Raw genomic sequence first — 27,706 nt, 5'->3', positions numbered from 1 at the left:
GACTACTGTGTCGGGTTCGATACTATGTTTTCATCTCCATTTACAATGTATTTGTTTTCAGACACATACACACAGAAAGAATTTGTCCACTGGCTTACTTCCCAAATGCTCATGGCAGCTGGTAAGTGGGTCAGCCAGAGCCAGGGGCTGGAAACTCCATCCAGGCCTCCCACATAGGTGGCAAAGACCCAAGTACTTGAGCCACCATCTGGTGCCTCCCATGGTACTCATTAGCAGGAAGCCGGAATTGGAAACTGAGCCGCGGGACTCCAAGCAGGCACTCTGACGTGGGATGTGTCAACACACGCTCCATCTAGACTGCTGAGTAGAGCGCTTGCCTCACTATGATTCCTTTTGGATGAGGGTGCTCTGAGGGCAGGGGCTATCACCGCACCTGTTGACTCAGCAGATGCTGTTAGGGCCTCAGCAGCTGGGGGAGGGAGGTGGAAGAGTTGGGTGTGGTGATGGGGTGGTTGGCATGGGGGGGGATGATGAGAGGAGTGACCAAGTGCCTATACCCCTCAAATCCCTGTGACATCCCATACAGCAGCAGCAGCCTGACAGGGCACAGCCGGGTTGGCTGTCAGCTAAGACACACACTGAATTAGCACGAAAGGAAGGATGCAAAAAGTTCCATTGATAATGTTTATATTGATTACAAGTAGAAATAGTATTTTGCATATCTTGGGTTAAATAAAACGCACTATTAAACAACCCAGGCCATGCCTGGGAAAGCAACAGATGACCCAGGTGCCACTTGGGACCATGCACTTGGCTCCTGGTTTCAGATCTGCTCAGCTTTGGCCATGGTGACCAGTTCAGGGGTGAACCAGCAGGTGGAAAATCACACACACTCTCACTCCGTAACTCTGCCTTTCAAATAAATAAATCATTGAAAAATAAAACCAAGTCCTCTGTTCCTTTATACTCTCTTTAATATGGGAGCTGCTGGAAAATTCTCAATCCCACATGGGTATGTGGCTGGCATGTTGTGGCTCACATCACTCTTGTAGTGGGTTATGCTGCTCTTGAAACACATTGATTGACCAAATCAGCATTTATTCATGTTTATTTAAGAGATATTTCAGATAGGATGAGGAAGGAGGCAGATATGGACTTAAAAATTCACTGGGATAAATGGGTCCATATTTTAGCATTTGAGGGGCTTGAGAAGTAGTCAAGGAGGCCTTCACAGAAGAGGTGACCTTGTTGTTAGGCATGATAGGATGAGTAGGAGTTGGCAGTTCAGTAAGGATGAGGAAGGGCACTTGTGGCTTGGGGAACTTCACATTTGGAAGATAGGAGATAGTCACCTGCACAGGGTGTTTAAAGGGTGTGGAAGCCCACTGCTGTCCAAACATGGTGGAAGGGGCTGGAGATGCGGCCAGAGCGGGAACAGCCTTGCATGCCCATGAAGCTGAATCCCAGGGTAGAGGTGGAGGCTGTTAGCTGGGAATATGGCTGAGCGAGCCCACCCTCTTCCCTCCAAAGCTCAGGAGCAAGCAGACCTTGCTTGAGTGTGACAAACAAGCTCTTTTATTTCAATGCTTACTCCTTGTGGTTCAAAAGCACTGCCTGCTGGGAGAACCCCAAAGCTTACGAAACCAGAGACAGAGCTAGGTAAACGGAACAGACACATGTTGGCTCATGTTGTGATTCTTCTCCATGCGAAGCAGAGAAAACTCCAAGTGCACCTGTGTGGTTTTGTCCAAGTTCCTCTCTAGGATTTGGGGGACCCCAGTGACTGTGACTTCATCCCTCCCACACCTCTGGTCTAGCCTGAGGGAGGCCCAGTTCTATGGAGCGGAGATAAAACCAGATAGGACAATTGTGATTGGTGGGGCCCGGGGTGCTGACCCACTGGGGAGGGTCCAACATGCGTGGCTGAGGTGCTCGGAAGGCTGGACGTTCGTAGTGAGCAGGCTCATGGGGAGGACAGGGCACCAGGGGCTCTCAGCTCTAGGACGGGGACCTGACAAGAGGCACCTGGCTCAGCAGGGTGGGTCACCTGGCTCAGCAGGGTGACAGGGTCACGGGTTCATGCTCAGAAACACTGTGGGCCAGGGGCCCAAGGCTCGCTGGAGCAGGAAGTGGACCCTGGCGTCATGTGAGAGGCTGGGTCACAGAGCACCAGAGTCGAGCACTTCCATGACGCTGCTGGCCCAGGGGTGAGGGGCATGGAACAGGACCGCAGGGGGGATGGCAGTGCCAGGCCAGACTTGGGGCTGAGCCACAGCCCTGTTCCCACCCCTTACCCCCTCCTGAGTCTCTCCAGTCCTCCCACCGCTGTCTCATTCCTCCTCGGCCCTTTCTGACCAGGTCCCAGATGTGCTTTCTGTGACATTCTCAGGCCAGGGCTGTAGTTAACTGCATGTACCAGACTCTGAGACAGAGCTCTCTGGATCAGCTTCCGGGCCCTCATACCACCCGCGGGCGTGGGCTGTGATTGTCTCCCCTCTTGGAGCTGCAGCACCTTCCACAGGAGGCAGCCCCCTCCCATTTCCATAGCTTTCTGCAATGAGTAAATGGGTTGGCAGCCCTGTGAGCACCATCAAGGTGCACTTGGCACACAGCAGGGTCTTGTGCGGAGCAGGTGGCGATCGGCGGGTCAGGGCTGCTGGAATGCAGAGGGGAGCTTGGTCCAGACCTCTCCCCTAGCTCCATCTGGCTCTGGCTCTCCCAAGGGCCCCTCCGGTCTGGGTGCGTTCTGGAGAGGCAGACAGGACACACTCCAGGGTATGGAGTTCCTTCAGCCAGGCAGCGGGCTAAGAATAGATCAAACAATCTGGTGGCCATCAAGGGCTTCCCCAGTGCACTCCCTGCTCCCCAACCCCTGTGCAGGCAGCCAAGGTCAGGATTCCCACTGTGATGACAGAGTACATTCCTCACAGTTCAGGGGCATGTGTGGGAAATTAGGCCAGTAGGGCATGAAAAGCACAAGCTGAGAACATCCCACCCCAAAGGGTCCCCCGGGCAGCCTACCCCTATCCTGGGCTTTGGGCCCAAAGAGGGGGCAGAGTCACTCATGAGCTTGGGATAAAGATTAGGATCAAACTGGGGCTCTCTGCAGGCTGCAGGATGAGGCACGCAGGTCCCTTAGGGGGGTCCGATGATGATGTTCCGGAAGCCCTTCACGGACTTGAGTTTGTCGCTCTCAAAGTTCACCACCAGCTTGTTCAGACCCACATGCAGCGGCAGCAGGTCCACCCTCACCTTGACCACCTCCCCCGCCTCCACGGGGTCCGAGCTGCAGAGAGAGACAGGAGGAGGATGAGGAGGAGGCCCAGACACAACTGCCTCACGGTGGGCTCCGGCCTGGGTAACACCGAGGACTTGGCACGGAGCTACCATGAACACACAGCTGACACCAGCAGGAATGCAGGGTCCCACTCAAGGCTCTTGGGGACCCTAGACAGCCTGACCTCTTACTGAGCATAGTGTGTGCCATGTGGGCAGTACCCTCGGGGCGGGGACAGGGATGTGCGGGTGGTCCCACGGGGGCAAGTGCATTGCTATATACAAACATGCTGTGCCCTTTACTGCACAGGCAGGGGAAGTTACATTGCAATAGAAAAGTAAAAAATAAGAAACAGGAGCAGCACCACTTGGGCTGCCTGCATCCCACATTGCAGTGCTTGGGTCCCGGCTACAACCCCCATTCTAGCTCCCTGCTGGGGCACACCCTGGGAGGCAGCAGGGCATGGCTTGAGTATTTGAGCCCCTGTCACACCGTTTATGACTCCCAGCATCAGCCTGGCCCAGTCCTGGCCATGGTCGGCATTTAGGGAGATGGAAACTCTGTCCCTTTATCTTCCCTCAAAAAGTTTATGGAAGATGGACTTAAAATAAGCTTATTTGGGTACAAAAAGTTTTTTGAAATCCATGCATAGTTTTTACATTATATACATTTTCTACAAACTTGTTGGGCACTCTTATTTGTGAAGGCACACACAGAACACAGCCCACATGATGTGAGTGTTAAGAGGGGAAGTGGACATTCCACCCCAAAGCGATCTGGGAGTGGGCACAGGGTTCAGCGCCTGGAGGTAGCCCAGCCCCCTCGGGCTCCTCCAAGCTCCCACAACAGCTGCAGGCCCCCACACTCACATCTCCACTCTCAGCTGCTCCTTGGTCAGGCCAGCGCCCTCCACCGTGAAGCAGCAGCCTATCAGGGGCACGGAGAGCGGGTTCTGCATGGACACCTCGGCCACCAGCTTACGGTTCTGCTTTGGCTCTCCCAGGACCTGGAAGGAGGCATGGAGGAGGCAGGGGTCAGGGTAAGTGGGTGGAGGCACAGTGGGCAGGGGTCGGGACAGGTGGAGGCAGCCTGGGCCACCTCCACAATGCTGGCTGAAAAAAACATACCCAGCCCTGTCACTGTCACTCCCTACTCTGTGCCTCAGTTTCCTCGTCTGGGAAGCAGCAGGTGGTGACACATGCTCAGGTTTCCTTTGTGGAGCTACAGTGGGGTTCCGTGTGACCCCTGGGACATACAAAGTACCGCTCCTGTCCAGGGTCTGGAGTGAGTGACAGGTGCTCACTGCCCTTCCCTCAGCAGGTGACTGACTACTTATTGTAACTGCTGCCTATGGGGGTGGGAGCCTGACTCCTCCAGGTAAGTCACCATGATGACAATGGTGATGGTGGGAGGAGCAGCTAGCATTTATTAAGCTTTTCTCTTGAGCTAGATAGGACTCTAGATGCTCCCCGTGTATGCACTGCTAATCCCTAGGAGCTAGCATAACCCCATTTGGCAGATGAATAAGTCAGGACATAGAGGCAAAGTAACATGCTCAGGGCAAGCACAAGTAGTCAGACACCAGAGTCGGTACCCTTCACTTCCAGCCTGTCCCTGTAGGGTCACCGAGGTCCTTGGGCAGTGTTGCAGCCTTAGAATACTTCGAAGACCTTCGAGCCTCAGGACCTAGCTTCAATGAATGATGCTACAGAACCCCACTCTTTTGGGTTTTGTGGTGCTTGCCCTAGATGATGCTGGGAGATGGGTACTCCTGGGGCACCAGTGGGCCTCGTGAAGGTGCAGGTATGTCCCATCTTTGCCTGCCCCTCCCTACCCCCGCCTTGTCCAGCCTTGGCCTCACCCGGATCTTGATCTCAGGATTCTCCAAGTAGATGTCCCTGTGGGCCAGCACGTAGCTGTTGGTAGCCGGCTCGATGAGGAGGCCCTGCACCTTGATGAGGTTGGACTCGGTCAGGCAGTCCCCGTACTTCTCGTAGAGGATGCGAAGAGGGATGCTATTCTCTGCAAGGAGGAGGAGGGGGTGAGGGTACACGTGATAGCAGCCACATTCCCACACAACTCCACGAGGCTACAGGAGGCTACACAGTGGTGGCAGCTGGGCACCTGCCAGGCCTCCCCAGACCTGCCCTGGCTCCAAGGAGGCTCCAACAGGTTTGGGTTCTAATCTTGCTTCTGACAGGTGACCTTGACCAAGTCCCTCCATGCCCAGCTCCTGAGTTTGCAGCTTGGTACCGGAAAGGTACTCACAAAGCTGTGGAGAGGCTTAACTAGGTGGGGGTAAAGAAGTCCCTGCCCACAGCTAGTCTGGTGCTGCATTGTGGGGGCGGGAGGAGGGCATTGGAGCTAATCTGTGGCTAGATACTACCTCCCACTGCCTCTCCTTCCCCTTGCTCACCATGCTCCTGGGAGCCTGCACTTGTGTTATCACATAGCTTACAGGGAAAGCTGAGGCCCAGGCGGTGCAGTGACACTGCCTGGGTTGTGCACCTTTCTGGGGAATAATCCAGAGCCCAGCAGCATAATCTGCCCTCATGGGAAGCTCCCCTTGACAAGACTGCATCCATTTTATGAAAACATACTTCCACCCCAGATGCTCCAGGGAGACTTGGCTATTGATCCTGTTTGACCACTGCCTGGCTATCGGAGACAGGGTTGGGTGGGAGACAAAGATGGCAGAGCCAATCCCTCCCACTCCAGACTAGCAAAGTATAGTTTTGAGCCCCATTTTTTTTTTACAAGAACACTGAGGCCCAAGGGCTCCCCTTCTCTCCCAGCATAGAGACTCCTGGGCAAGTCCCTTGGCTCCTTGGGCTTCCGTGGCAAGCAGAGGCCCTGGGTAGGGTGAGGGTGGGAGGTGTTCTATGAGGCTCCCAAGTGTTGGTCAACTTCTCAACTTTTTTTGTCATAGTCACGGTCAGCGGCATGGTCCTGCAGGCAGGAACCAGTGCCATATGGACAGCAGGGACGCTGCTGCCTCTCTTCTCAGCCTTCTGTCCCCTCCCTCCCCTCACCAAATCAGTGCTTCCCAAACTCCAGCTGCTTGACTTGTCCACACATCACATGCATTCTCATCGTGGGCTCCTGATCTTTCTGTAAATGGACTGATCCTCTTTGGCCCCACTGTGTTCACAGAAACTCTTACCTGCACAAGCCAGTCCCATTTCCCGTGAATAACAGCTGACCAACCTGCAAGCTCATGCTATGCTATACTGTGATCTGTGGGGGGCCCCTAAGGTAAGGAACTGCGTGTGTGCAGCTCAAGGGTGACAAGCAAGGGCCGGGAAACCACGGACTGGTCAGCACTTGTGGAAACTTTCTCACACGCACATGGGTGGTCACCTCCCCTCCCTGTGAGAGTGTGGTGAAGGCCTCTCTGGAGCACAGAGCAGTTCCAACCTCTGACCAGATGACGTGAGCTGGGAGCATGGGGTGGAGAAACCAAAACCTTGGTGCCACCAAGGGCAGAAGAAAGAAGTGGAAATGACCGCGTGGGGCCCAGGGGAGCCAAGTGGAAATTCTGAACAGCTCCACAGGCAAGGAGGTAAACATTGGCCGCCAGGAGCCTCCCGCTGTTCACTTTTCCAGAGGCGGGAGCCCAGACAGGACCTGACTCCTGAGAGCCGCCGCCCATGGCCTGTGATGGTAGCCTTGGCCTGGGGCCGGATGAGGGCTGGCAGGATAAAAGGTGTGTGCTCGTTCAGTCTCTATTGATTCCTGAGATGATGTGCCCTGCTCTAGGAGGTGCCCTGTGGACGCTGGCTGGGGCCACTTGGGCTGCACTTCCACTGCTGCCTAGGGAGGTATGGGAGGAGAAAGGGTGAGGGCAGGAAGGGAGGCAGCAGCAGAGGGGGAGGAGGCAGGGCCAGGGGACATCTGGACTCCGGTCAGTGGTCCCGGGCCTGGCTTCCTGTGCATGAGCACATGGAAAGCCCCCAGGTCTTATTGCCAAAGAACATTAAGCAATGCAGATGTTGTGTGGGGGTGCAGGAATGAAGGAGTTGCCCTCGGGGCCAGCTCAGCTTTGCAGAGCCCACCAAGAGCCAAAAGGTGGCACACAGAACTCTGCCCAGGCTGGGCCCCTGTGCTGCAGGCACATCCCCAGGATAATGAGAAAACCTGAGAACAGGGAGGCATGGCCAAAGCCAGAGCAGAACAATGCTCCTGGCGCTGACTGACAGTTGATGGTATCTGGGAGGGAGTTGTTTGGCAGCTGAAGCCCAGGCCTGGGTTCAGCACATGCCATACATTCCAGGAAAAATGCTGGCTACACACAGGAGCTTACAGGGGAACAGAGGCTGCAGGCAGGCAGGCGCTCAGAGGTCTGCAAAACGGGCCTGTCTGGGCACACCCAGGGCAGCAGAGGCCTGGAAGGGACGGAGAATAACCCAGAGGCCACAGCCAGCCAGTAGGACAGTGTGGGAGCTAGGACATCAGCATGCTGACTGCGTGTGTGTGCACACACACAGCCTGGCTCTAGGGCCTGCAGGCAGATGTGAAGGGGGTAGGGGACTCAGGAACCATGGAGCCCAGAGCCGCCAGCACTACCTGGGACCACTGCTGAGGAGGAATATATCCTCCCCATGGCTCTTCTCATTCCTGCCAAGCACCTGAATACCATCCCCTGGCCAGTACCACTTTGCACTTTCCAGACATTCCTTGAGAACCCCTCTTTTCTCAGTCCTCACAGGCGAATATGCTATTGTCCTATTTCACAGATGGGCAGAATTGAGGTTCACACAGTACATTCGTCTTCCCCAAGGCTGTGTCTTTATGAGATGGCACAGGCAAGATGGAAAGTTTCTCAAAGCATCTTTCAGTAGTGTGATTATTGGTGCCTTGGCCCAGGGTACCATGGGGCTCCGCCCCGACAAGGGGCACTGCCTGGGGCCTGAGGGCAGCTGCAGGAGTGCCCACAATCTGCCCATGAGGGAAAAGCCAGGAGGCGGCACTGGCAATGTTACAGGGCTCCAAGCTAAAACAGAGAGGCTTTCTCGGGCACTCAGAGGCTATGCCAGGTGCACCAGCCCACAGCGGTCAAGGGCGGAGGCATACGTGACCATAGCAACGAGGGAAACTAGCACTGGCTTGGCAGCAAGGAGGAGAGGTAAAAGAGCAGACAATGGAGGCCATGATCGCAGAACTGAGCCCATCTGGATTCCCACCTGCGCTCCCCCTTGGGTCCTGGGCATTGAGTGCCTGCTGTATTGCTACCTTACGCCCAACAAGTTCCACACTGTCAGGTCTCAGCCCCAGTATGTGTGGTAGGGACCTGAGGCTCACAGAGGTGGTCCTCTGCCCTGGTGGACAGAGTCCCAAGAGCAGTGTCGTGCTTTATGTGCCTCAAAGACAATAGCTCCATGCCCCAAGGCCTCATGCCAGGTGGCACCTGCCCAGCCCCAGTGGAGAGGAGATAGAATTGCACTTCTGGTGGTAGGGAGATATATACATTCACTGTGGGACCTGCAAGTCTAGAGACAACTATAGGAGGATAACCAGGCATTGTGACAAAGCCAGGCAGCCAAAGAGACCAAGGGGACCCAGAAGCTTGCACGATGAGGTTCTTGTGGGACCGAGGGCTGTGCCAGCTAGTGCTACTGTGTCCCTGGGATGGCATCTGCCCAGCCTGGCAGTCAAGTCAGCACTGGAACCATTGGAGAGACCAGACCAGGGGAGAAGACACCCTCTACCCCAACAGGCCTGGACACCCCATTTCTGTCACCATCTGAGCTCTTTTGTCCAATGTGGCAGCTTTCAGCCACAAAGTGGCAACTTTACCTCATGTTATCAGAACTGGCATACTGTAGTGGCACCAGCAGGCAATGGGGACTTGGAGCTGGAAGAGCAGTGTCAACCACACAAAGGCAGGAATGGGGACCTGCACCAGACAGCCTGGTGAAGAGGTTTTCCCCGCCACCACAGGGAGCTTTGGGCCGTGCCAGTTGCAGCCTTCTCTCTCTCAGTCCAAAGCATCCCCACAACAAGACAGGGGTTGGCATGCAGGGGCTCCTCCTGAGCCAGGAGCTGGGGACAGGGGCAAGGAGCCAGCCAGGAGGCCAGGAAAAGGACCAAGAAAGCAGGTGGGGTCATGGGAATGAAACAAGGTAAAAATCAAAAGTAGGAGAGCTCTTGAGAGAGCTCCTGGAAAAACTTACATTAAGAAGGGATGATTTGAAAAATGTTTGCCATAATAACTTCCATTTTCCATGAACCTTTTCCTGAGAGGTCACATTCAAATCCCAATCCTGTCACTTCCTGACTCTGTGACCTCGGGGAAAATGGCTGAACTTCTTTGTGCCCCCCATTTCCTCAGCTGGCAAATGGGGCAGTGATGGAATCCACCTACTGTGTTCATGATAAGAACCAAATGGGCTGTTATCTGCACAGGGCTTGAAACAGGACCCCACCCAGAGTTAAGGCTGCACAGTGCCAGGTGAGCCACACACACACCCGAGCTGCCCCCACTCTGTGCACCCCTGCAGGGTGTCAGGGGCATTGGGCCTTACCAGAGAAGGGCTCCAGGATGAGGTTGAGCAGGTCCTTGGTGCCACACTCAGGGCCCAGCACCCCGTTGTAGCTGACAGTGCGCGCACACAGCACAAGGCGGCAGGTGCGCTCCTCGGCCGTGTCGTTGTTGATATAGGCAAAGACTTCGAAGTCGCTGCCCATGCTCATGCTCTGGGCCACGCGGATCCGCATAGCCACCCCCGTCTCCTCTTTCGTGGCCAGTTTGTTCAGATGGTTGGCTCTGGTGAAGGCATCCCTCTCTTCTTGGGACCCTGGTGGGGAAAGCAAAGAATCCCACTTACAGCTGGCATAGGGGTATAGGGGAAGGAACCAGGCACTGGCCTCTAAGAGTCCTGTGACCCCAAGTCCCCCCTCCCCTCCTTCCTTCTCCAAGAAGAGGACAAAGGATCCCTCCCTACACATAAGTCAACTGGTATGGATCCCTCAGGACCCAGCGCCTAAGGACTCCTCCAGGATTCCCTAGGCCATCTGGAGAATCTATGTCTTTAGCCTCCAGGGCCAAACCTGAGTTTTTCTTATTTATGCCCCATTAGTAGTATCTACGGCAGTGCTGGCGCATCCTCAGCGTGAACATGCCACAGACTTGCTCAGCACGAGCATTTACTATGAGATCTATTCCACCCCAAACACCTTTCCTCCGCTCTCTGCTGCCCGTCTCTCCAGGCGGTCTGGGTCCTCCCTATTTCATGTCTTGTTTACCTCTCTCCTGGTACCTTGTGTTTCTCCCCGTGTTAGTGGGTACCTACTGTTTTTTTTTTTCTGGCAAGTCTCAGCTTGAGACTTCTCCTAGGCTGGGGAAAACATAGCATTTCCTTCTGCTTTGTCCCCTGTCCCACTGCCACCAGCTAAACATGGCCACATAACACCCAACCCTCACTCAGGTGAGAGGAGGGTGGGACCGTGGTTCCTCAGCCACCCCTGAGTGTGGCAGTCATGGATGCTTAGAAATAACTATCATGTGAAGTTGGGTGTTACCTGTGCCCAAATTCTTTTTTATAAAAAATAAACCAAATCTGTCTTCCCTGTTACTAATCATAATGTGAGTAGCAGAAATGACCCTGCCCTGAAGCTTCTCATGACATATCCACTGTTCCTCTTCAACTGTATACCTCCCACCTGCACGTTCCCCTCCCTGGCTGCATGTCTAACTGCAAACTAACTGCTGTCCCCTTCTAGGAAACTCTCCTCGGACTCTCAAACACTTCTACTATAGTCTGTGGTCGTGAGCACCTACCCTCTGGGTACTTATAGTTGTGCGTGATGTCCTGGCGTTCGTCACGGCCCACGCTCTTGGTACTGATATTCAGCCCCACCACCTGGGAACGGTTGACGGATTTGTGCATGGATCCATCCTCATGCTGGATCCAATCCACCACGTCCGCGTTGACCTCAGCGAAGACAAAAGGCGCATCGTATTTGGTGCTCAAGTCACCCTCCTTGATGGCGCGAACTGGGACGGGGCCGCAGCAGTAGGTCCCTGAGGGGAGGAAAGGAAGAGGTGGGTTGGGGTTGATGGGAGGGAAATATCCTCCTCCAAATGCTACACAACAGGAAAGCCTACTATAGGCCATGCGACCCATTGACTAGGGGGGCGGGCACTATGCAAGGAGGGCTTAGAACACAGAATGAGCTCTCAAGTGCCAGCTTGACCTCTTATTAGCTGTGTGACTAAGGCCATTCCGTTTGTGGGAGGCGAAATTTGGGTCAGGAGTTATAGACAAAAAGCTCTCAGCACAGGCTCCCCTCGGCAATGATGACATCCTATACGTGTGCCAGTCTGAGCTCCAGCTCCCCATTAATGTGCCCAGGAAAGCAGCGGAGGGTGGACCTGCACCCACTCGTGAGATCTGGAAGAAGCTCCCCAGCTCCTGGCTTCAGCCTGGCCCAGCCATGATATTGTAACCATTTGGTGATTAAACCAGAGGATGGAAGATCTCTCTGTATCTCTTTTCCTCTTTGTAACTTTGTCTTTCAAACAAATTCAAAAAACACCCATAAGCTCTCAGCACACACAAAATGCCATACACAGACTGAGTGAAACTGAAGTTTATCCCCTAAGGAACTTACAGAGCAGCAGGTAGCCCATTAGGAGGGCGTGCGCCTGTGCCAGGTACTGCTCATGCTGGGAGCTGAAGGCAGTGCTTAGCCCCAGGTAGAGTGTGTCACCAAAGGAATGTGACAACGGATGTTTATCTCAGGGTGGTTTGCAATCACCTCATCTGGCACATAGTCTTAAATGCCCAGGACTTGAGCTAGGTAGGCATGTCCTAACAGCTCACGAGGTGGCATACAGCAATATAAACTAAAACTCAGATGGCAGAAAGCCATCCGGTGGGGAAATGCTAATGCTGCGTTGAGAATGAGCTGCACCAGGGAACAGGGTAGCAGGAAGCAGGCTCCTTAGGCGGGGCCCACAGACCGCAAAGCCACTGCTAGCGGCGTCCTAGGGGCCATGAACTTGAATGGGAGAAACCATGCAGTTTTTACTTCCAGTACAGCTTGATGACACATGCTTCTATTGAAAAAGCAGATGTTAAACGTAACTAGCCTTAGGAGTGCATGTGATTAATCAGAGATAGGGACTGGCATTGTGGCACAGTTAAGCCGCCACATCCAGCACCCCTTCCTGTCCTGGTTGCTGTGCTTCCCATCCAGCTCCCTGCTAACGCACCTGGGAAAACATCCCAAGATGACCCAAGTGCCTGGGAGATCTGGATGGAGTTCTAGGATCTTGGCTGTGACCTGACCCCACCCTGACCATTGTAGCCATTGGGGGGGTGAATCAGAGGATACAAGATCTCTCTCTCTGTAACTCTGCCTTTCAAATAAATAAAGTACATCTTTCAAAAAAAAAAAAAAAAAAGAAAGAAAAAGGAATCACATTTGCAGGCCACCTCGCAGTTCTCACAGTAGCAGGGACTGTCACTTGCATGCCTTTCCCATCCGCGATAGAGGCTTCCTAACCCACCGCTAGACCTTGCTACATGAAGACAAATGAGACACGACTTTCTTTCGGGGGGTCTTGTGATACCTTGCTGGTTTTCCTTTGAATCCCATGCTTTCCAGTCAATGCATTTTGAAACACTCTGGGAGGGGGTCCAGATGTGTTGCCACACCTTGCACAGGCATCCCAGCATGCCTTGCTCCCTTGTGTCTTCACTCACACATGTACAACAGATGTGTGATCTCTAGTTGCTGGCTGCTCTGTGCCTACCCACCTTCGCTCTTCTCCTGGGGTGTTGGGTCCAGGGCCTGCCACCCCTCGTAGCCGGGCTGCAGGTCAGGCCTGGTCATCCACGACTCCACCCAGCAGTGGAAGTTCCTGGAGGAGAAACAAAGCAGAAAGTCAGCAGTGCTCACTGCTGCCTCCTCCAGGCTGACTACTGAGCCCAGTAAGTTCCCAAATTCCATTCCCCTACTTCCCTCTCCCAGGCCTGTCTTCTCAGTCCTTCTCCGTCCCCACCCACCTGGTGGCTCCTCCTGCCTGGCTGATTTGACCCCTTCTCTTCTGGGTTCCCTCCCTCCCTTTCTAGCCCATGGGAGCCCCTAGTTCAGGCCTCACCACCACCAGCCTGGACCACAGCCCGGCCTCCTGTTCTGAATCTTCCCCTCTCCTGCTCCTGTCAAGGTCATTAGTACAGCTCTTTCCACTTCACAGTTTTGAGTGGGCCCAAGGCGAGCTCCCTCCTTCTGCCCTCAATTCCTAAAGCCCCATTCAAGTGTGACCTCTTCCAGGCAGCCTTCCTAGGTTTCCTCTCCACAGGGGTCCCAGATCCCACCTCACCAGATCATCTCGCTCTTGTCCCTCTGGAGGACCCCATCCTTATCGTGGAAGTACTCGATGAGCAGGTTGCTGTTCTGGTCATGAGCCGAGTTGAAATTGGTCACCACGCGAGTGGGTATACCCAGACAACGCAGCACTGTTGGGGAGACAGGGTTAAGGTTTCTACATGGTCACCTGTCCCTAGGGAACACTACCCCCTGTGTGGGTGCTAAGGTGTGCACTGTTCTCTCTCAGTCTGCCAAGGGCACCCTAGATCCACTCTGTACCCCTTACACCCAGCCATCAGAAGAAGATTCTAAAATGCTGCTGAGACATCAACACCTCTGAGAAACTCTTCAAGGGCTCTCAGTGATCCCTGAGGTCAACATCAGATCTCAGGCCATGAGACCGTTGGGCCACCTCCTTACTTACTGGCCTCAGCACCCCATGATCCTATCGGCCTCAGGGCACTGGCACATGCTGTTGCCTGGGCCTGGGAGGTTGCTGTGCCAGGCTTAACTGCCCCTTTGCTGGGGATTTTTCCATGCTCCCAATGTGGACACAGGGCTCTGAGTGAGTGTTCCAAGGACAGTAGGGTCAGTCCTGGCTGCAGTCAGGACCCCACCCCTGCACACATGCACTCACAGAGGGTGATGCAGGAGGGGAAGGATGGATGAATGAATGAATGAGTGAATGAGTTAATGAAGAAGTGACTTTCCCCAATGGAAACTCAGCAGAGCATGCAGAAGAGGGGCCAGAGGCTGAGAGGCCTGGCTGTTCCGGGGCTCATGCCTGGTCCCAGTCCCCTGGCCTCTTTGGGCCTTGTTCCCTTCTCCACGTGCATTTAGCATAGCTGACCACTTCTCTTGTTTCCAACCAATCTATGAGAATCCAAGTGTCCGTGACCCCAAAAAAACACAGTCAGGGCACAGATCAAGGACCCTGGCTTGGTGGGAAGTGCCCTGCATTCGCACGAGGGCCCCATTTGCTGGGAAAGGGGCTGATGCTATAATCCAGGGCTGAGCGAGGTGGGTGTGAGCCAGGCTAGTAGGGGCACCCACATGCTCTGCTCAGTTCCCTAGGCAAGAGCGTGTGACAGAAAGGGTGTTCATGACGGAGGGGGCCCCCTGAGGTCTGGCCCTAAGGGGCGCTGGGGATCTCCTGGCAAGGGGCTTGCTGGGCCTAACGCCCTTACTCTTAGATGTGCTTTTTGGCCTTTGCTGTCTGTTAAAGAAGTTGCCTATTCGCAGAGCCCAGTAAAGAGTAAGTATCAAAAAGGTGAAATGAAACAGAAAGTCTAAGAGATTCCAATCGGAGGGGGCTGTACTCTTTTTTTCTTTTGATTGAACTTGACTCTGGGGGAAGGGTGGGGACCTGACCTTTGTTCTACCCCCGTCCTCAGCCAGGGTGAGAACTTCCCAGATGGCCTTGGGTTTGCCACCGGAGACACATGGGCAAGGGAGAGGCAGGAATGGCCTTGACTGCCCCCTACCTCCTCTCCTGCCTCTCCCTGCTTCCCATGCCCTGGGCAGAGGCTGGACCCGCCACTCAGCCAAGGCTGGCGTCTCAAACCCCAGCTTGTCCTGTTTGTGACAGTTTCAGAGTAAAATGGGGAAGCCTGTCCCTGCTGCCCTCAAGAGCCAGCACCACTCCTGTTCCTCCCAGGGACACCCCAGCAAGCCTCAACAGCTGGAAGTTTAGCGAAAAGGCGGACCAAGGACCGGGCTGGCTCAGAACTGGCTGCGTAGTTGGCCAGCTGTGTGGCCTTGGGCAGGCTACTTCCTGTCTCAGAGCCCCCTCTTTCCTCCATAGAGAGAGTGCTAATTATAGCAGCCTGGGGCGGTGGTGCTGGGCGGGGTTGTCTGTTCTCCCAGTGCCCAAGATGAGCGCAGAGGAGGCACACCAGAACAGCAAAGCAGGTCACATGCTGATCGAGGCAAGTGTCTGTCCAGACAGACTCGGCTGAGTCATAGCAATGCCCAGGGTCCAGCGGAGGACTTGGGCATCCCAGACTTCCCAGGAAAACCCCCAAACCCCAAAAATCCCACTACTGTGGCAGCTTCAGGCAGCCCCCACCCAGGGTGACAAAAGCAAACACCAAGGCCTTCTGTAAGAACATCATGGGGAGGGGATAGGAACAGGGGACTCCCGCAAGGAAGGGAAATTCACAGGTCACAAGGGGCCGGTAGTCACAGGGGTCAGGAGGGGCAGGGGAAGGACAGAGGAAAGCCCAGCTGGAAGCCTTTGCCCAAGTTGACCACCTCCATGTGGCCTGCCGGCGTGGAGGACGTGCTATTGGGTGGGGGGGTACCCAGGGCCTTGCTCTGGGTCCCAGCACTGGCCATGGCATCTGGGAGCCCCAGATGAGCAGCTGCACCTTACTGAGCTGGGTGCTGACACAGGCAGCACTGGGCAGCATGGCATGAGTGCTGGCTGTTCTAAGGCCGCCACACACATGTTCATTTAGTCCTCACAGTCATGTCAGCCTCAGGGCCCCATCTAGGACCCCAGGGCTGCAGCTCAGAGCAGCAAGGACTTACCCATCCTCACCCAGATGGCACCTGCAGGTGGGTGGAGGCAGGGCTGAGATTTGACCATCTTTGCCATCAGCCTTGGCACGGCTGCCCACATTTGGGAGGTTTGAACAATCAATATTGCATTTTTAAGGTTTAATTTCTTTTTCCTTTTCTTCTCTCTTTTAGTTTCAAATTTGTTCTCTCTTCCTCCTCTGCATCGTAAAACATGCTCTCTCTTGATTTCTAACAGTGCTGCAGTGATCAACTAGTACAGTGTTCCCTGAGGACCACTCTGAACTGGGTTCTGTGCTGAAGTTTTATGTTACACCACCCTAGGAGGTAGGGACCGTGGCTGTGCCCATTTTGCAGAACAGAAAACCAAGGCTATAACACCAAAGCTTGAGGCAAGAGAATGGGAGAGTGGACATTCCTAGCTCAGGTGTACCTGGCTCCAGAGGCCTCCCTGGTCTCAGCCCTGAGCTCATGCTGCCTCCCACGTGATTCTCCTTGGTCCTAATGACTACCTGAAAGGTAGCTTTTAGACAGAAGACCAGAGAGAAGTGGCCGCAGACCTGAGGCCTCTCGGTTATGCCAGCAGTATCAGTGGCAGAGGCAGAAGCAGATCCCACGTGCCCTGAGATCCACTCTGATGCTCCCCAGAGCCCAGCTCACCTGTGCAGGCCACAGCAGCGAAGACCCAGCACTGGCCGTATTTGACCTGCTGGCAGCTGTATTTCTTCCAGCGCCTCAGGATGTCCACACTGCCGATCCAATACATGGGGCTGATGCCATCCGTGTAGTTGTTGTCCCAGCGGCCCTGCAGCACCCCGTTGTCGTCATTGCAGTTGACCTACAACCAGCAAGGGGTTACATGGGGACAAGGTGACATCCTCCCGCTCTAGTAGAGCATGAGGTCAAAGGCAGGGAAGGTGTCCCAGATGGTCAGGTACTGGGCAGACAGGGTGGAGGCAGGAGAGCCCTGGGGGCAAGGGGGAGGTGGGAAGCATTCAGGACCACAGCCGTGTGGTGGGGGATGTGAGACAGGGTGCCCAGGCCCACAAAGATGTGGTCATCCCCTCTAGGCCACTATAATGGTGAGAATAAACTCCAGGCTCCTGGCCACGCCTACGAGGTCCCACCCACTTTTGCACCTGCTGCCCCTCAGTGTATTCCTGCTGGTTGGTATACATGGGCTCGGTGCCCAGCTTAAGGAGGCCCTGCGGTCACTCTGACACACCGGGCATTCCCTCCTGTGTGTGTATGTGATGTGCAGCCTAGTTCACTGCTGGGCACTCACTCAGGTGGCTTCTCAAATAATAGGAGTCTCCTCCCACCTATCCACTAGCAGGCACGTACAATGAAGTTAGAGACACTCCCGTCAGCCCCTGCGGAGGCAGGCAGGAGACAAACATTTCCCTGAATAAATGAACTGCAGGGGATCTTATGGTGTCACTGTCCTTTGTTCAGATCTCTTCCTTTCTCTCCTGGGTGTCCCCCCACTACCCTCTCCCCGTTCAGCCCAGCTCGGAGCCTGCTGGGCACAGCCTTGACCCTGGGGCTGCCCCCTGCTACTCGGTCACTCACCATGACGCTCACCACCCGGCCCACATAGACTGGGCTACTGCGGCGAGAGCAGTCGCGGCTGGAGTTCTTCAGGAACTTGGGGTTCACATCCAGGAGGGTCAGACAGATATCCAGGATCTCATCTTCAAACTGTCAAACAAAAGGACGGTGAGAGGGCAGAGAAGCTGCCTCTTCCAGGAAGCCTGCCTTGAAGCCTCCCATAGCTGCAAATGTCCCCTAGCTCTGTGTCACACCTCTACCTGCGAAGCTGCGGCTGGGCCTGCTGCCTCTATGTGATGCGGGACAAGACCGACAGGACATGGGTGCATGGAAACCGGGACAGGGGCACCTACCAGCCTCTACGTGCCTGGCAGGGGACCTGGAACTTGGAGTAGAGTCCACATTGTTGGGATTTTCCTTCCTTGGAGTCACCGCAGACCCTGCTCCTGCCTCTGCTAGGCTTGCTGTGACTTTCCCAAAGGCCTGACTCACCTTCTAGAAGGTTGACAAGCAATGTCACCGCCACCACCTTGTGGGAAGCTGGCAGACCATGAAGCCCTGCCTTCCAGGACCCGCTCTGTGCACCGAGTCGTGCCTGACTTCCAGGTCCTGCCTGCTCTGCACAGCCCCACCTTGGCCATCTGCATTGCTATCATTGCTTTGATTTGGTGCTTGGAATGCTTTTCCAATCACACACCTACCCCCTTCCCTGGGGACCCCAGCTTCCCTGGGGACACATTTATAGAAGCCGCACACATTTATATGCCTCCCTGCCCTGTCCCACCCTGCCCAGAACACTAACCAGCCTCACAGCCCCCAAGGTCTCGGCCAACACTATGTGTGCTGTGTGACCTCAGGCCAGTCTGGGCCCTCTCTGAGCCTTCAAGCCATTCCAAAGCCCTTTAACCTTGTCTCCCCAACCCTGTCCCCTCACCCCAACAGCCTGCTGTCCCGCTGGCACGCTCACATCTCTGGCTCCCATGGTCGGAAGGGGCAGTGTATGGCCCTACCTGCCCGAAGTTCCAAGGGATCCTGTTGATGAACTTGGCTGAGCCCTGGTAGATGAAGCCCTGCTGGGTGAGCACATACTCGCGCCTCTCCTCCTCCGAGTCCAGGTACACGGCGTCCGCTGTGGGTGGGAAGGAGGGGGGCCTCAGTGCCAGGCATGGCCATGCCCTGTGGGGTGCCCACTTCCCTGGGTCAGGCCGGCCTCTCAGAGGCGCCTCTATTGCTGAATCAGTCGCCAGCAGTACCCCATTAAGGAGTCGAGAGGTCAGTGGCCCAAAGGCTGGCACTAACCTAACAAGCAGCCCAGGCCAGGGCCCAGGACAAACACACGGTGAGTGTTCACCCATTCAATCTCCAGCTGAGACTTAATGATGGACAATAGGGCCTTTGGAAGCTTCATTTCAGACATAGGGAAATTAACTCAAGCATAGTTTATGGCAGAGGAAACGGATGCCAAGCCAAGAGAACAGTGCCCAAGTGCCCAGACCTGGGACCAAGAAACCCCCATCCTGGTTCCCCACCTGGTACACAACCCTAGGTGGCCCACTTGGCCTTTTCCAGCCACCACCACTTCTCCTTGCAATAGCCTAAGCATGAGATGCGCCTGCAGGTGGGAAAGGCGCTTTGGAAACTAAGTCCTCAATCCAGCATGAGGAAGGAAGAGTAGGACCAAGTTGAGTGCCAGAAGGGGAATGCAAAGAAAAGTGGCACTCCAGCTCAGAGGAGGCAGGATCCTGTCCAGCACAAGCAGTCAAGGAGGACTCTCTGGAGGAGGTGGCATCTGAGTGTTACCTTGAGAAATGACTTAGGGGGAGACACTAGGAGCCTGGCAGGTGGCCCTTTGAGCAGAAAACTGCAGAGAGCAGAGTGTGGCCTCTGGGAGATGCAGGGAACCCAGCTCGCCAAGGGCAGTGAAGGGAGAGAGGGAGGCTGAGGGAGGTGGACCCAGGGATGGGGTGGCTGTGGGGTCTCCCTCACACAGGCAGCCTCCCTCTTTTCCCTCCCACCTGAGCCATTTCCTCTTGCAGCCTGACTTCCTGCCTCCTCCGGTTCCTGGCTCTTGTCGTGGGATGCAGGTCCCTTGAGTCACTACCGTGCCTGGCTGAGCCTTGCCCCACCCTCAGGCACAGCTGAGCAGGCGGAATGGGACCCTCCTCCTGCCCCTCTGATCCAGACCCATGTGCCAGTCTCAAAGCTCTGAGGCGACTGCCTCAAATTCAAACCCAGCACATGGACCACTTCTGCCCCCAGGAAGTCACTCCATTGTGGCTACAGCGACCTGGGGGCGGGGGGGGGGGGAGCTGGACGAATGGGCCATCCAACAGCAGCACCAGGCTCTGAGACTCTTAGAGTAAAAAAATGTGTGCAGACCTGTGGGGACAGAGCCTCAAACTGTCCTGCGGGGGTGGAAAACCCAGGACCTCCTGGCTGACCTACCCCAAGGGCCCTTGCCCCCTGTGCCTCAGGGAGCTGCCAAGACGCCAGGGACAGTGCTAAAGCGAGTGCTGACCATGGCGTATGTCCAGAGGGCAAGTGAGGATGGTAGCTGTCTGCCCAGGTGGGCTTCTCCAGCCCACTGTCCAAGGGCTCAATTTGGAAATGAAAGCCAAAGTGGGTAAAAGAATTGCAAAATGCCCACAATCAAAAAGAAAACAAAGAGCAAAAAACCAGCAGTGGCCCCAGCAAAAGACAGCTCCCCAAGATGGGCAAAGAAGCTGGGCCCTTGCCAGGCCCAGGTGTTGAGGGGGACAGTCCGCTCACTGTCAGGCAGGTGCTGCTGCCTGTGGGACCTAGCTCCCAGGCTCCATGTGATCTGAGCCGGCTGTGCCGTTTGGTTGCAATGGGAATGGAGGCCTGGGCACGGGGCAAGGAGGCTCAGGGCAGCCTCAGCTCTGCCAGTCGCTGCCCTGTAACCTTCCACTTCCATCCAGCCCTGTGCCCTGACTGGAGGAGCTTCCGGAAGCTGCACACCCTCCCTAAGCCTCGTGGGAAGCTGCTACCTGCTATCCTGGGGATGCTGAGAGGCACACACAGGACATGGGAGGCTGTGGGGACCCTACACTGTTCCTTCTCTTCCCCACTCCAGCCCAGCCCCCTCTGCTTCCCTTCCTCAATTATGCTGCAAGAGGTTTGCCCAGGAAACTCAGGACACAGGGCCCAGACTTGCACTGGTCGGGCTCTGCCTCAATGCCAAGTCACTGCTGTGCTCTGGTGCTACAGCGTGACCCGGGGCACAGTGGGTGGGTCCTCTCCCAGCCTGCAGAACTGGGAGCCAAACCAGTCCCAGATGTTTACAGATCCCCCACTCAGTGCTGCTCCATGTGAGCAGCAGGAAACGGGCCACTGCGCCATGGGCGTCAAGGCCTCACACGTGGCCGGACTTCCCCGGTGGCCACAGCAGATGTAACGTGTCCTGGGAACCCAGGTCCTCGCCTGTGCTGCCTCCAGGAGTTCATACAGCCGGCCCTTCTAGCCACTGTGGAGACCCCCCGGATGGTTGTCCCCACACCCATCCCAGTAGCCTTCAGTACTGAGCCCTGCCCTACCCTACCCACCCTCATTCCTGCTTGTGGCAGCAGCATGGCTTACCTGGGCACCAGGCATTGAAGAGCAAGGTGAAGTGGGCGAGCACAAAGCTGGAGCCCTGGTAGCCAGTAGAGGCCTCGAGGCTGAGGCGGTACAGGCCGATGGGGGCACTGGCTGGGGTGCTGAACTGCAGCGACAAGACACAGTCCTGCTGGTCTACCACCGAGGCTGTCCAGGCGCCCTCCTCCACTGCATCAGACAGTGGGAAGCGAGCTTTGGTCCCCGCCTCCTCGCTGGGGGCTGGGCCTGTGGATGGAGAAAGTGCAGTGGTGAGCCCTGGCAGATGAGGCTGATCCAGGCCAGGCCCATAGTCAGGGTCCCACAGCCCCAGGTTCAAGGTCTAGTTCTGCCACTAACCATGGCGAGGATTCTGACGAGGGGCTTCATCCCCCTGAGTTTCAGTTTCCTCATCTATACAGTAAGGATTGGAAACCCTGCCTTGTGCGGAAGTTTTGCAGGAAAGCCACAAGCACATTTTTGGTCTGCGACCAGATAGAGCCACAAGCACACAGTAGGTCTACAACCAGAGTCAGTTGGGACACAGAGTCTCATGCACACTGCTCCACCAGGCAGTGATGGAAGCCAAGACCACCCCTTTCTCTGGACCTCAGCTTGTCCATTTGGGGCATGGGCAGGAGTAGGCAAGTCGCTCCCAGCATCCTTTCCTTGCCACATCCTGTTTTCTCTTTCAAAGAAGCCCAGACTCTGAGCAGCATGTTTTGGGTTCTTTATTGCCTGTACAGGGGTCCGTCTGAGAGTCCAGCTAGCAGAGAGCCTGGCCCCTGGCCTCTTGGTGCTGTTTCCCCACGACCTGCACCTGCTGGCCCCTGTGTGTCCACTGGCAGCTCTGAAATGTGGCTCACAAACCCCACCCCATCTCCTGGCAGCCTTTGACACTCCCTGCCTCTTCTGAGAGACCCCTTGAACAGCCAAGAAAACAGAGGCATCAGGGTTAGTGGATTTTCCCAGGAGAGCCCGGGAACTGGAGGCAGGGTGGGCGTCTGGACCCAGACCCTGTCTCCGACCCGGCCACTTTTCCCATGCAGGCGGCTCTGAGTCACAGGCAGGGCAGGAAGGGGCCGTCCTGACCTGTGGGGAGGAGACAGAGAATGTCCCTGCTGGCCAGCAGGGTTTATTTTTATTTCTCCTCCCTCTGTGCCATGTACTGCTGCTGACAATATTGGGGCCTGCTCACCCTTCATCCCTCCTGCTTTCCACCCTACCCTTCCTGCCTGCCAGCCCCACCACACCCCGGCCCAAATTTAACCATGAACTAACAAGCATGACATAGGCGCCTGGGGCTGTGCCCGGCAGCCAGCGGCCAACTGTATGTCTTTAAATGCTCCCTGGCTGCTGGGGCTCCGTGTTTGGGGAGGCGGCCAGCCTGAGCCTGGTTGCTTACCTCTGCCTACCATGAGTGCTATGTGACCTGGACCAAGTCACTAGGACTCTCTGGTCTACACTTTAGTCACTGAAGACGAAAATGGGCTTAGCTCACATGCCTGAATTTGAAACAGGCTCTGTGTCCTTGGGCGAGACCTCCTCGTGGGCCTGCTGGGAAGCCTTCCCAGGTACCTGGCATACAGTAGGCGCTCCATAAGTGATCATTGCTGTTGTCTCTATAAAGCTCTCAGCAGGGTTGGGCCATCGATGTGCACTCTCCCCAGTGCAGGAAGACTGACGGCCAGAAAAGTGTTTCCATGACAAGTTACAGATCTGGAGCTGGAAATGGAGCTAGGGCTTGCTCGGGGCCATGGGATCCAGATGTGCAAACTGAGGCTAGAGGGTAGAGGCGGGCATTAGCTCTGTTTACACCCACAGTCCCCCCATGATCCTGAATGGCACTCCTTTCATTTTCAGAAAATGTTCCTGTTTGGCCCATCAATACACTGGTTGCCACGGTAACAGGCTTGGGCTGCTTCCCATGGCTGGCCACTGTCTCTGTGGACACAGCACCCTCGAGACAGACCAGGGTCGGCACTTTCCGGTCTGTGTACCTGTGGGTGGCCATGCATATATACACACACACACCCCTTTCTTCCCTTGGGCAGGATGCGGACAGGCAGTACCCCGGCCCCACCGCTGCTCACGTAAGCTGGCCGTGCAAATTCTGCTGCTTTGAGTCTGTGCAGACTGTTGGTGGGGGAGGGTGAGGTGGGGCACCCTAGGGACTACTACTGGGCCTACACAAGCCAAGCAAGGACCCAGGGAATCCTGGCTGTTATCCCATGCCTTAGTGGGAGGCGTGGGACGAGCAAGGCCTTCCTGTGGGCCTCATAGGGGTCCCCCTTCACTCCCAGGGCCCTCTTGGATGGGGCATAGCCAGAACAAAGCTGGTGTCTGTCTGTGTGGTCCACTCTCTGTAGCTGAGCCTGTCGCCTTGAGGACAAGGGGTATCTGGGGAAGTCTGGGGTCAGGCTACACGCTCCATTGGTCTGGTGACCTTGACCAGCTTTCTGCGTCCTAAGCTTCGTTTCCCTGGAGAAGCAGGACAGGACGATCTCAAGCTGGAATGTTGCAACACGAGCAGAGACCCAAGCTAGGTCTGGGGGCGGGGATGGGGGGGGGCGGTGCTGGCTTCCTGGCATTGCCCCACAGTCTTCCCTGGGAGGTGGTGTGGGTTGTTCATACAAGGAAGCCTGTGGAAGTGACTGGGCTGGGTTGGCTGTAGTTTGAGATAAGATTACAGAGACAAGAGAACAGAGATTAGGGGAAACCCTGGTGACCTCAGACTAAGCTGCCCAGGGACACAGAGAAACGAAACAAAAAGATGAGACATCCTGGGATAAGAATGGAAGGCAGGGACCACTCCAGCTGGGGTTCATCTGAACTCCATTTCACAGAGCAACCAACTGAGGCCCGGTAGGTGAATGCACCTGAGGGAGGGTCAGAGTGATGAGAAGCCTCCGTTCTGGGGTTGGGGTCTGCACCCTGCTGTGTCCCTAACTCACTTGCCTGGAAGTCAGACACGACCCTTCAGAGCCTGTTTTCCTGCCTGCAAAATGGGGGGCCCCTTGTGCTTCCAGGCTCGAAGGTTGCGGGATGTATACATTAGGTACTTCATGGTTGTGGTTTTCACCATTTCCAGCTAGACTTCTCTCAGCGAACCCCATCATCAGCCCTTAATCATCACAGAGATGCAGAACAGACCCTAAGGGTGCCAGGGTACTTGTGGGGGGCCCTCGGTGGGTGAGGGGTGTCTCTGCCAGGAGAGGAAGGGGATTGGCCTGGTGATAGGAACAGCTGGGTGGGTGCAACTGCTGCCAACTATGCTGTCTGCCCCAGAGCCTCAGGAAAATGCAGTCCAGGCGGCTGCCCACCGACCTCCAGGGACTGGGCCCTGCCAGCAGCCAGATCAGCCCGCTGGGCATGCCAGGTCACTTCTCCACAAGCATCTAATGACAGGACAATGGGGATGAGGCACCACCTGGGCAGGGGCTGGCTGCCTCCCTCTGTCCCTTCACTGGGGCCTGCAGCTCCTGGATCAGCAGGAGACAGGCTCCCGCTGCTCACATTGACAGGACAGGCTCTTCACATGTTGAGTGCTGTTCTGGAGCTCAGGCTCAGAAAAGCTGCGTGACTTGCCTAAGCGACACACAGCAAGCAGGCAGTCCAGCCTGCCGTGGAGCCCAGACCTGTCTGCACAGCCTCTGAGTCTGAGGGAGAAGGAACTGCTGGGACCCAGAGTTGCCCATGCAGCCAAGGGGTTCAGCTTTCTCTACGGCCCCGCAGTCCTGACCTGGGCCCAACCCTGGAGCACTGGCTGGGTGGCGTGAATTTGGGGAAGTCACTGGCTGCAGAGTCATTTTGATGTGCCTATGAACGGGCAGGATCTGAACTGGCCTTGGGATGGAACACAAGGCTGACTCCACCCTGGGGACCAAGGAGGAGCTCAGTCCTATTTGTAAGACTGCACGGCCTGTGGTGGTATCGTCCCACGTTCTGGGCCTCCGTTTATTCATCTGTAGAATGGAACTAAGCACAGCAGGGACTCCCCTGGGAGAGTTCATCTTTCCCGTTCTTTACCAGGGGACCGCAAAACGATGGCAGAGTCGGGGAGTCAGGTACCCACCAGTCACAGCGCTGAAGGTGAGTCTGTCCACGCTGGCCTCGTAGCCGCGGCCCTCGAAGTGCAGTGTCAGCCGGAAGGGCTGGCCCCGCCGTACCACCAGTCTGTCCTGGCACAAGTCAGCTGTGTGGTGGTCGTGGCCATTGGTCTCCAGCTCCAAGTCGCATCTTTGCAGGATCAGCTCTGCAGAGAGACATGAACCATGCTGGCATCTCTCAGCGCAATGCCCCCCTTTGGGGCTCCCCAGGCATGGGGGCTTTGCCCTCCTGGGAGCCAGCCCCTTGCCCTTCCCACACTTCCCCCCTCCAGCCCTGTTCCCACTCAGCCAGCCTTTATATAGGTTTAACATCCTCTTTAGTAAAAGTTTGAAATGCCATGCGACCCTGAAAGTGTCCCTCCCTCTCTGTACTGCCTTCTCCAAAGCCTCAAAGGGCTGTTGAGGTGTGGTGGGGAATCTGTAGGATACCACCCCACAGGCCATTTGATGTGTACAAGTACTAGCTACCTTCTGAGAGGGAGCTGAGAATTGAGGCCAGGACAAGGACTAGGGCAGGGGCGAGGACAGGGATTGGGTCTGGGACTGGGGTGGGGGCAGAGACTAGGGCCAGGGCCAGGACAGGGACCAGGGCAGGGGCTGGGTCTGGAACTGGGGCCAGGGCTTGGAGTTGGGCTTGGAGTGGGGCTGGGACCAGGACAGTGAGCAGGGCTTGGGCCGGGGCAGGGACCAGGGCAGAGGGGCTTGGTGATGGTAAGGGTGGGTCTGAAGGAAGCCTCATGAACCTTCCCAAGCTCAAGAGCAAGACTGGCAAGACCTTGGGGGTGAGGGACATACATAGGAGAGCACGTGGCTCCACGGAGGAGGACTGGTCCTGCCAGGGAAACAGTGGGCCGGATCTGCTGCTGCAGAAATGCCCAGTGATGGCCAAGGGCATGTAAGCCACTGATCCTGACTGGAACCTCCCTACCACTCAGCGTCCATGGTTGCCGCTGTGACCCTCAGTCCTGTGCGGAGGCACCATGGGCGTAACGCCCCCCAGCATGCAGCCACTCTAAACCAGGTGGCAGCTCAGGACTAGTCCTGCTGTCCCAGCCCCACCCCCCTGCAGCCTGAGGGCAGTCACACCAGCAGTGTGGGGTCCGAGGAAAGTCCACCCTGTTTAGGCACAGCAGGAAAGGCCTCAGCTGACCACCAGGGCTAAACTTCCTGCCAGGGGTTACAGTTTCTGTAAACTTGACAGTCAGGAAGCCCAAGCAGGGAGGAGGTCAGCTCTGTCCCTGGGGAGACTGAGATGGTGGCTGGCGGTGCCGGCCTGGAGATCCACTGAAGATGCCTTCTCTGTCTGCTGAAGACACGCCAGTCCCGCAGGTGCGGAAGAGAGGGCTCTAGAGTCAAGCACTCCTCAGATTTCACCAGGCCAGTGAGACCCCCGCTGAAGGTGCCCACCCCCCACCCCGTAACAATGGAGCCCTGGGGGCGGACTCTGCATCCCTCGGGTGCCCCCAGCTCCGCAGAGTCTCACCTGGGGGCTAGGAAAGAGAAGACCCACCTAGGTGAGAGATTGCAGCGGGTGGGTGGGGAAAGCAGGGTCTCAGAGGGGGGCGTGGCTACGAGCAGGGTCCCCCCACCTCTCCCAACGCGCCCTACCCTAGAGGTTGCAGCACTCTGAGGCTGCCCTCAGATGACAGCCAGCTGGGAATCCAGGTCCAGCAGCACCATGCAGCCATATCTTTTACTGTAGAATCACCCCCTTGGACCTAGGCCTGGGTGGCCATGGTGTGCACCTGTGTATGTGTTTTGGGGGGTGGGCAGGTAGGAAGCTGAATTCCCTCTCCAGTCCTGGGCCCTCCTGGAAGCACCAGGACTGGCCTGCACGTGGTCATATTTTACAGCAGGAAAAATGAAAACTCTGGAAGGTCGAAGTTCTGTTTGAGGCCAAGTTTCCGGTAACAGAGGGACCTCAGTCTTTCTCTTGCCCCCAGGGGTCATGGTATGAGCCTGGCGTGGCTCCCTCACCAGCAGGCCCAGCGGGCACACCCCTTTCGGCTGGCAGGAATTAACTGAAGCTGAAAGCCATGAGGCCTCAGGCTAGCACTTGGCACACAGCATGGCCCTGCCTAGACACAGGGGCTGGGGACCAACGACAGCACCCATCGTGACAGAGTGTTGCAATTTACAACTGGCCACCATATTCCGTGTGGACCAGAGAGGTGGGTTCCTTTTTACCTCTGGCAAATGGAAAAACTGAGAGCCCCACCAGGCACCTCCCAGCCCAGCCCACCTGTTAGGGTCCTGGCTGGATCCTGACCCGCTTCTGCCCCGGAATCCCAGAGACAGCGTGGGCCCTGAACTCACCCTCAGCCATAGTCAAGGGCAGCGGTGTCCGCAGCTCCTCAGACAGGTAGGGGAACCCTCCAAG

General features: G+C 56.1%; 1 protein-coding gene across 1 annotated transcript; it reads right to left on the bottom strand.

Annotated features, from left to right (window-relative positions):
* Positions 1-1,055: 1,055 nt before the first annotated feature.
* Positions 1,056-27,706, bottom strand: TGM2 (transglutaminase 2). The gene is made up of 13 exons (XM_040981480.1): positions 27,643-27,706; positions 25,293-25,472; positions 21,224-21,466; positions 18,637-18,755; positions 17,648-17,776; positions 16,736-16,913; positions 13,569-13,704; positions 13,003-13,106; positions 11,019-11,261; positions 9,763-10,035; positions 5,100-5,260; positions 4,108-4,244; positions 1,056-3,247 (listed from the first exon to the last, which is right to left on the bottom strand). The coding sequence occupies exons 1-13, from the start codon at positions 27,650-27,652 to the stop codon at positions 3,097-3,099; spliced, it is 2,064 nt and encodes a 687-aa protein (XP_040837414.1). The 5' UTR covers positions 27,653-27,706; the 3' UTR covers positions 1,056-3,096.

The sequence above is a fragment of the Ochotona curzoniae genome, unplaced genomic scaffold (genome assembly GCF_017591425.1).
Source record: "Ochotona curzoniae isolate NIBS_2020 unplaced genomic scaffold, NIBS_Ocur_1.0 contig_3520, whole genome shotgun sequence".
NCBI lineage: Eukaryota > Metazoa > Chordata > Mammalia > Lagomorpha > Ochotonidae > Ochotona > Ochotona curzoniae.
Note: the sequence above shows the minus strand (reverse complement) of the source record. Positions and strands in the feature narration are given on the sequence as shown.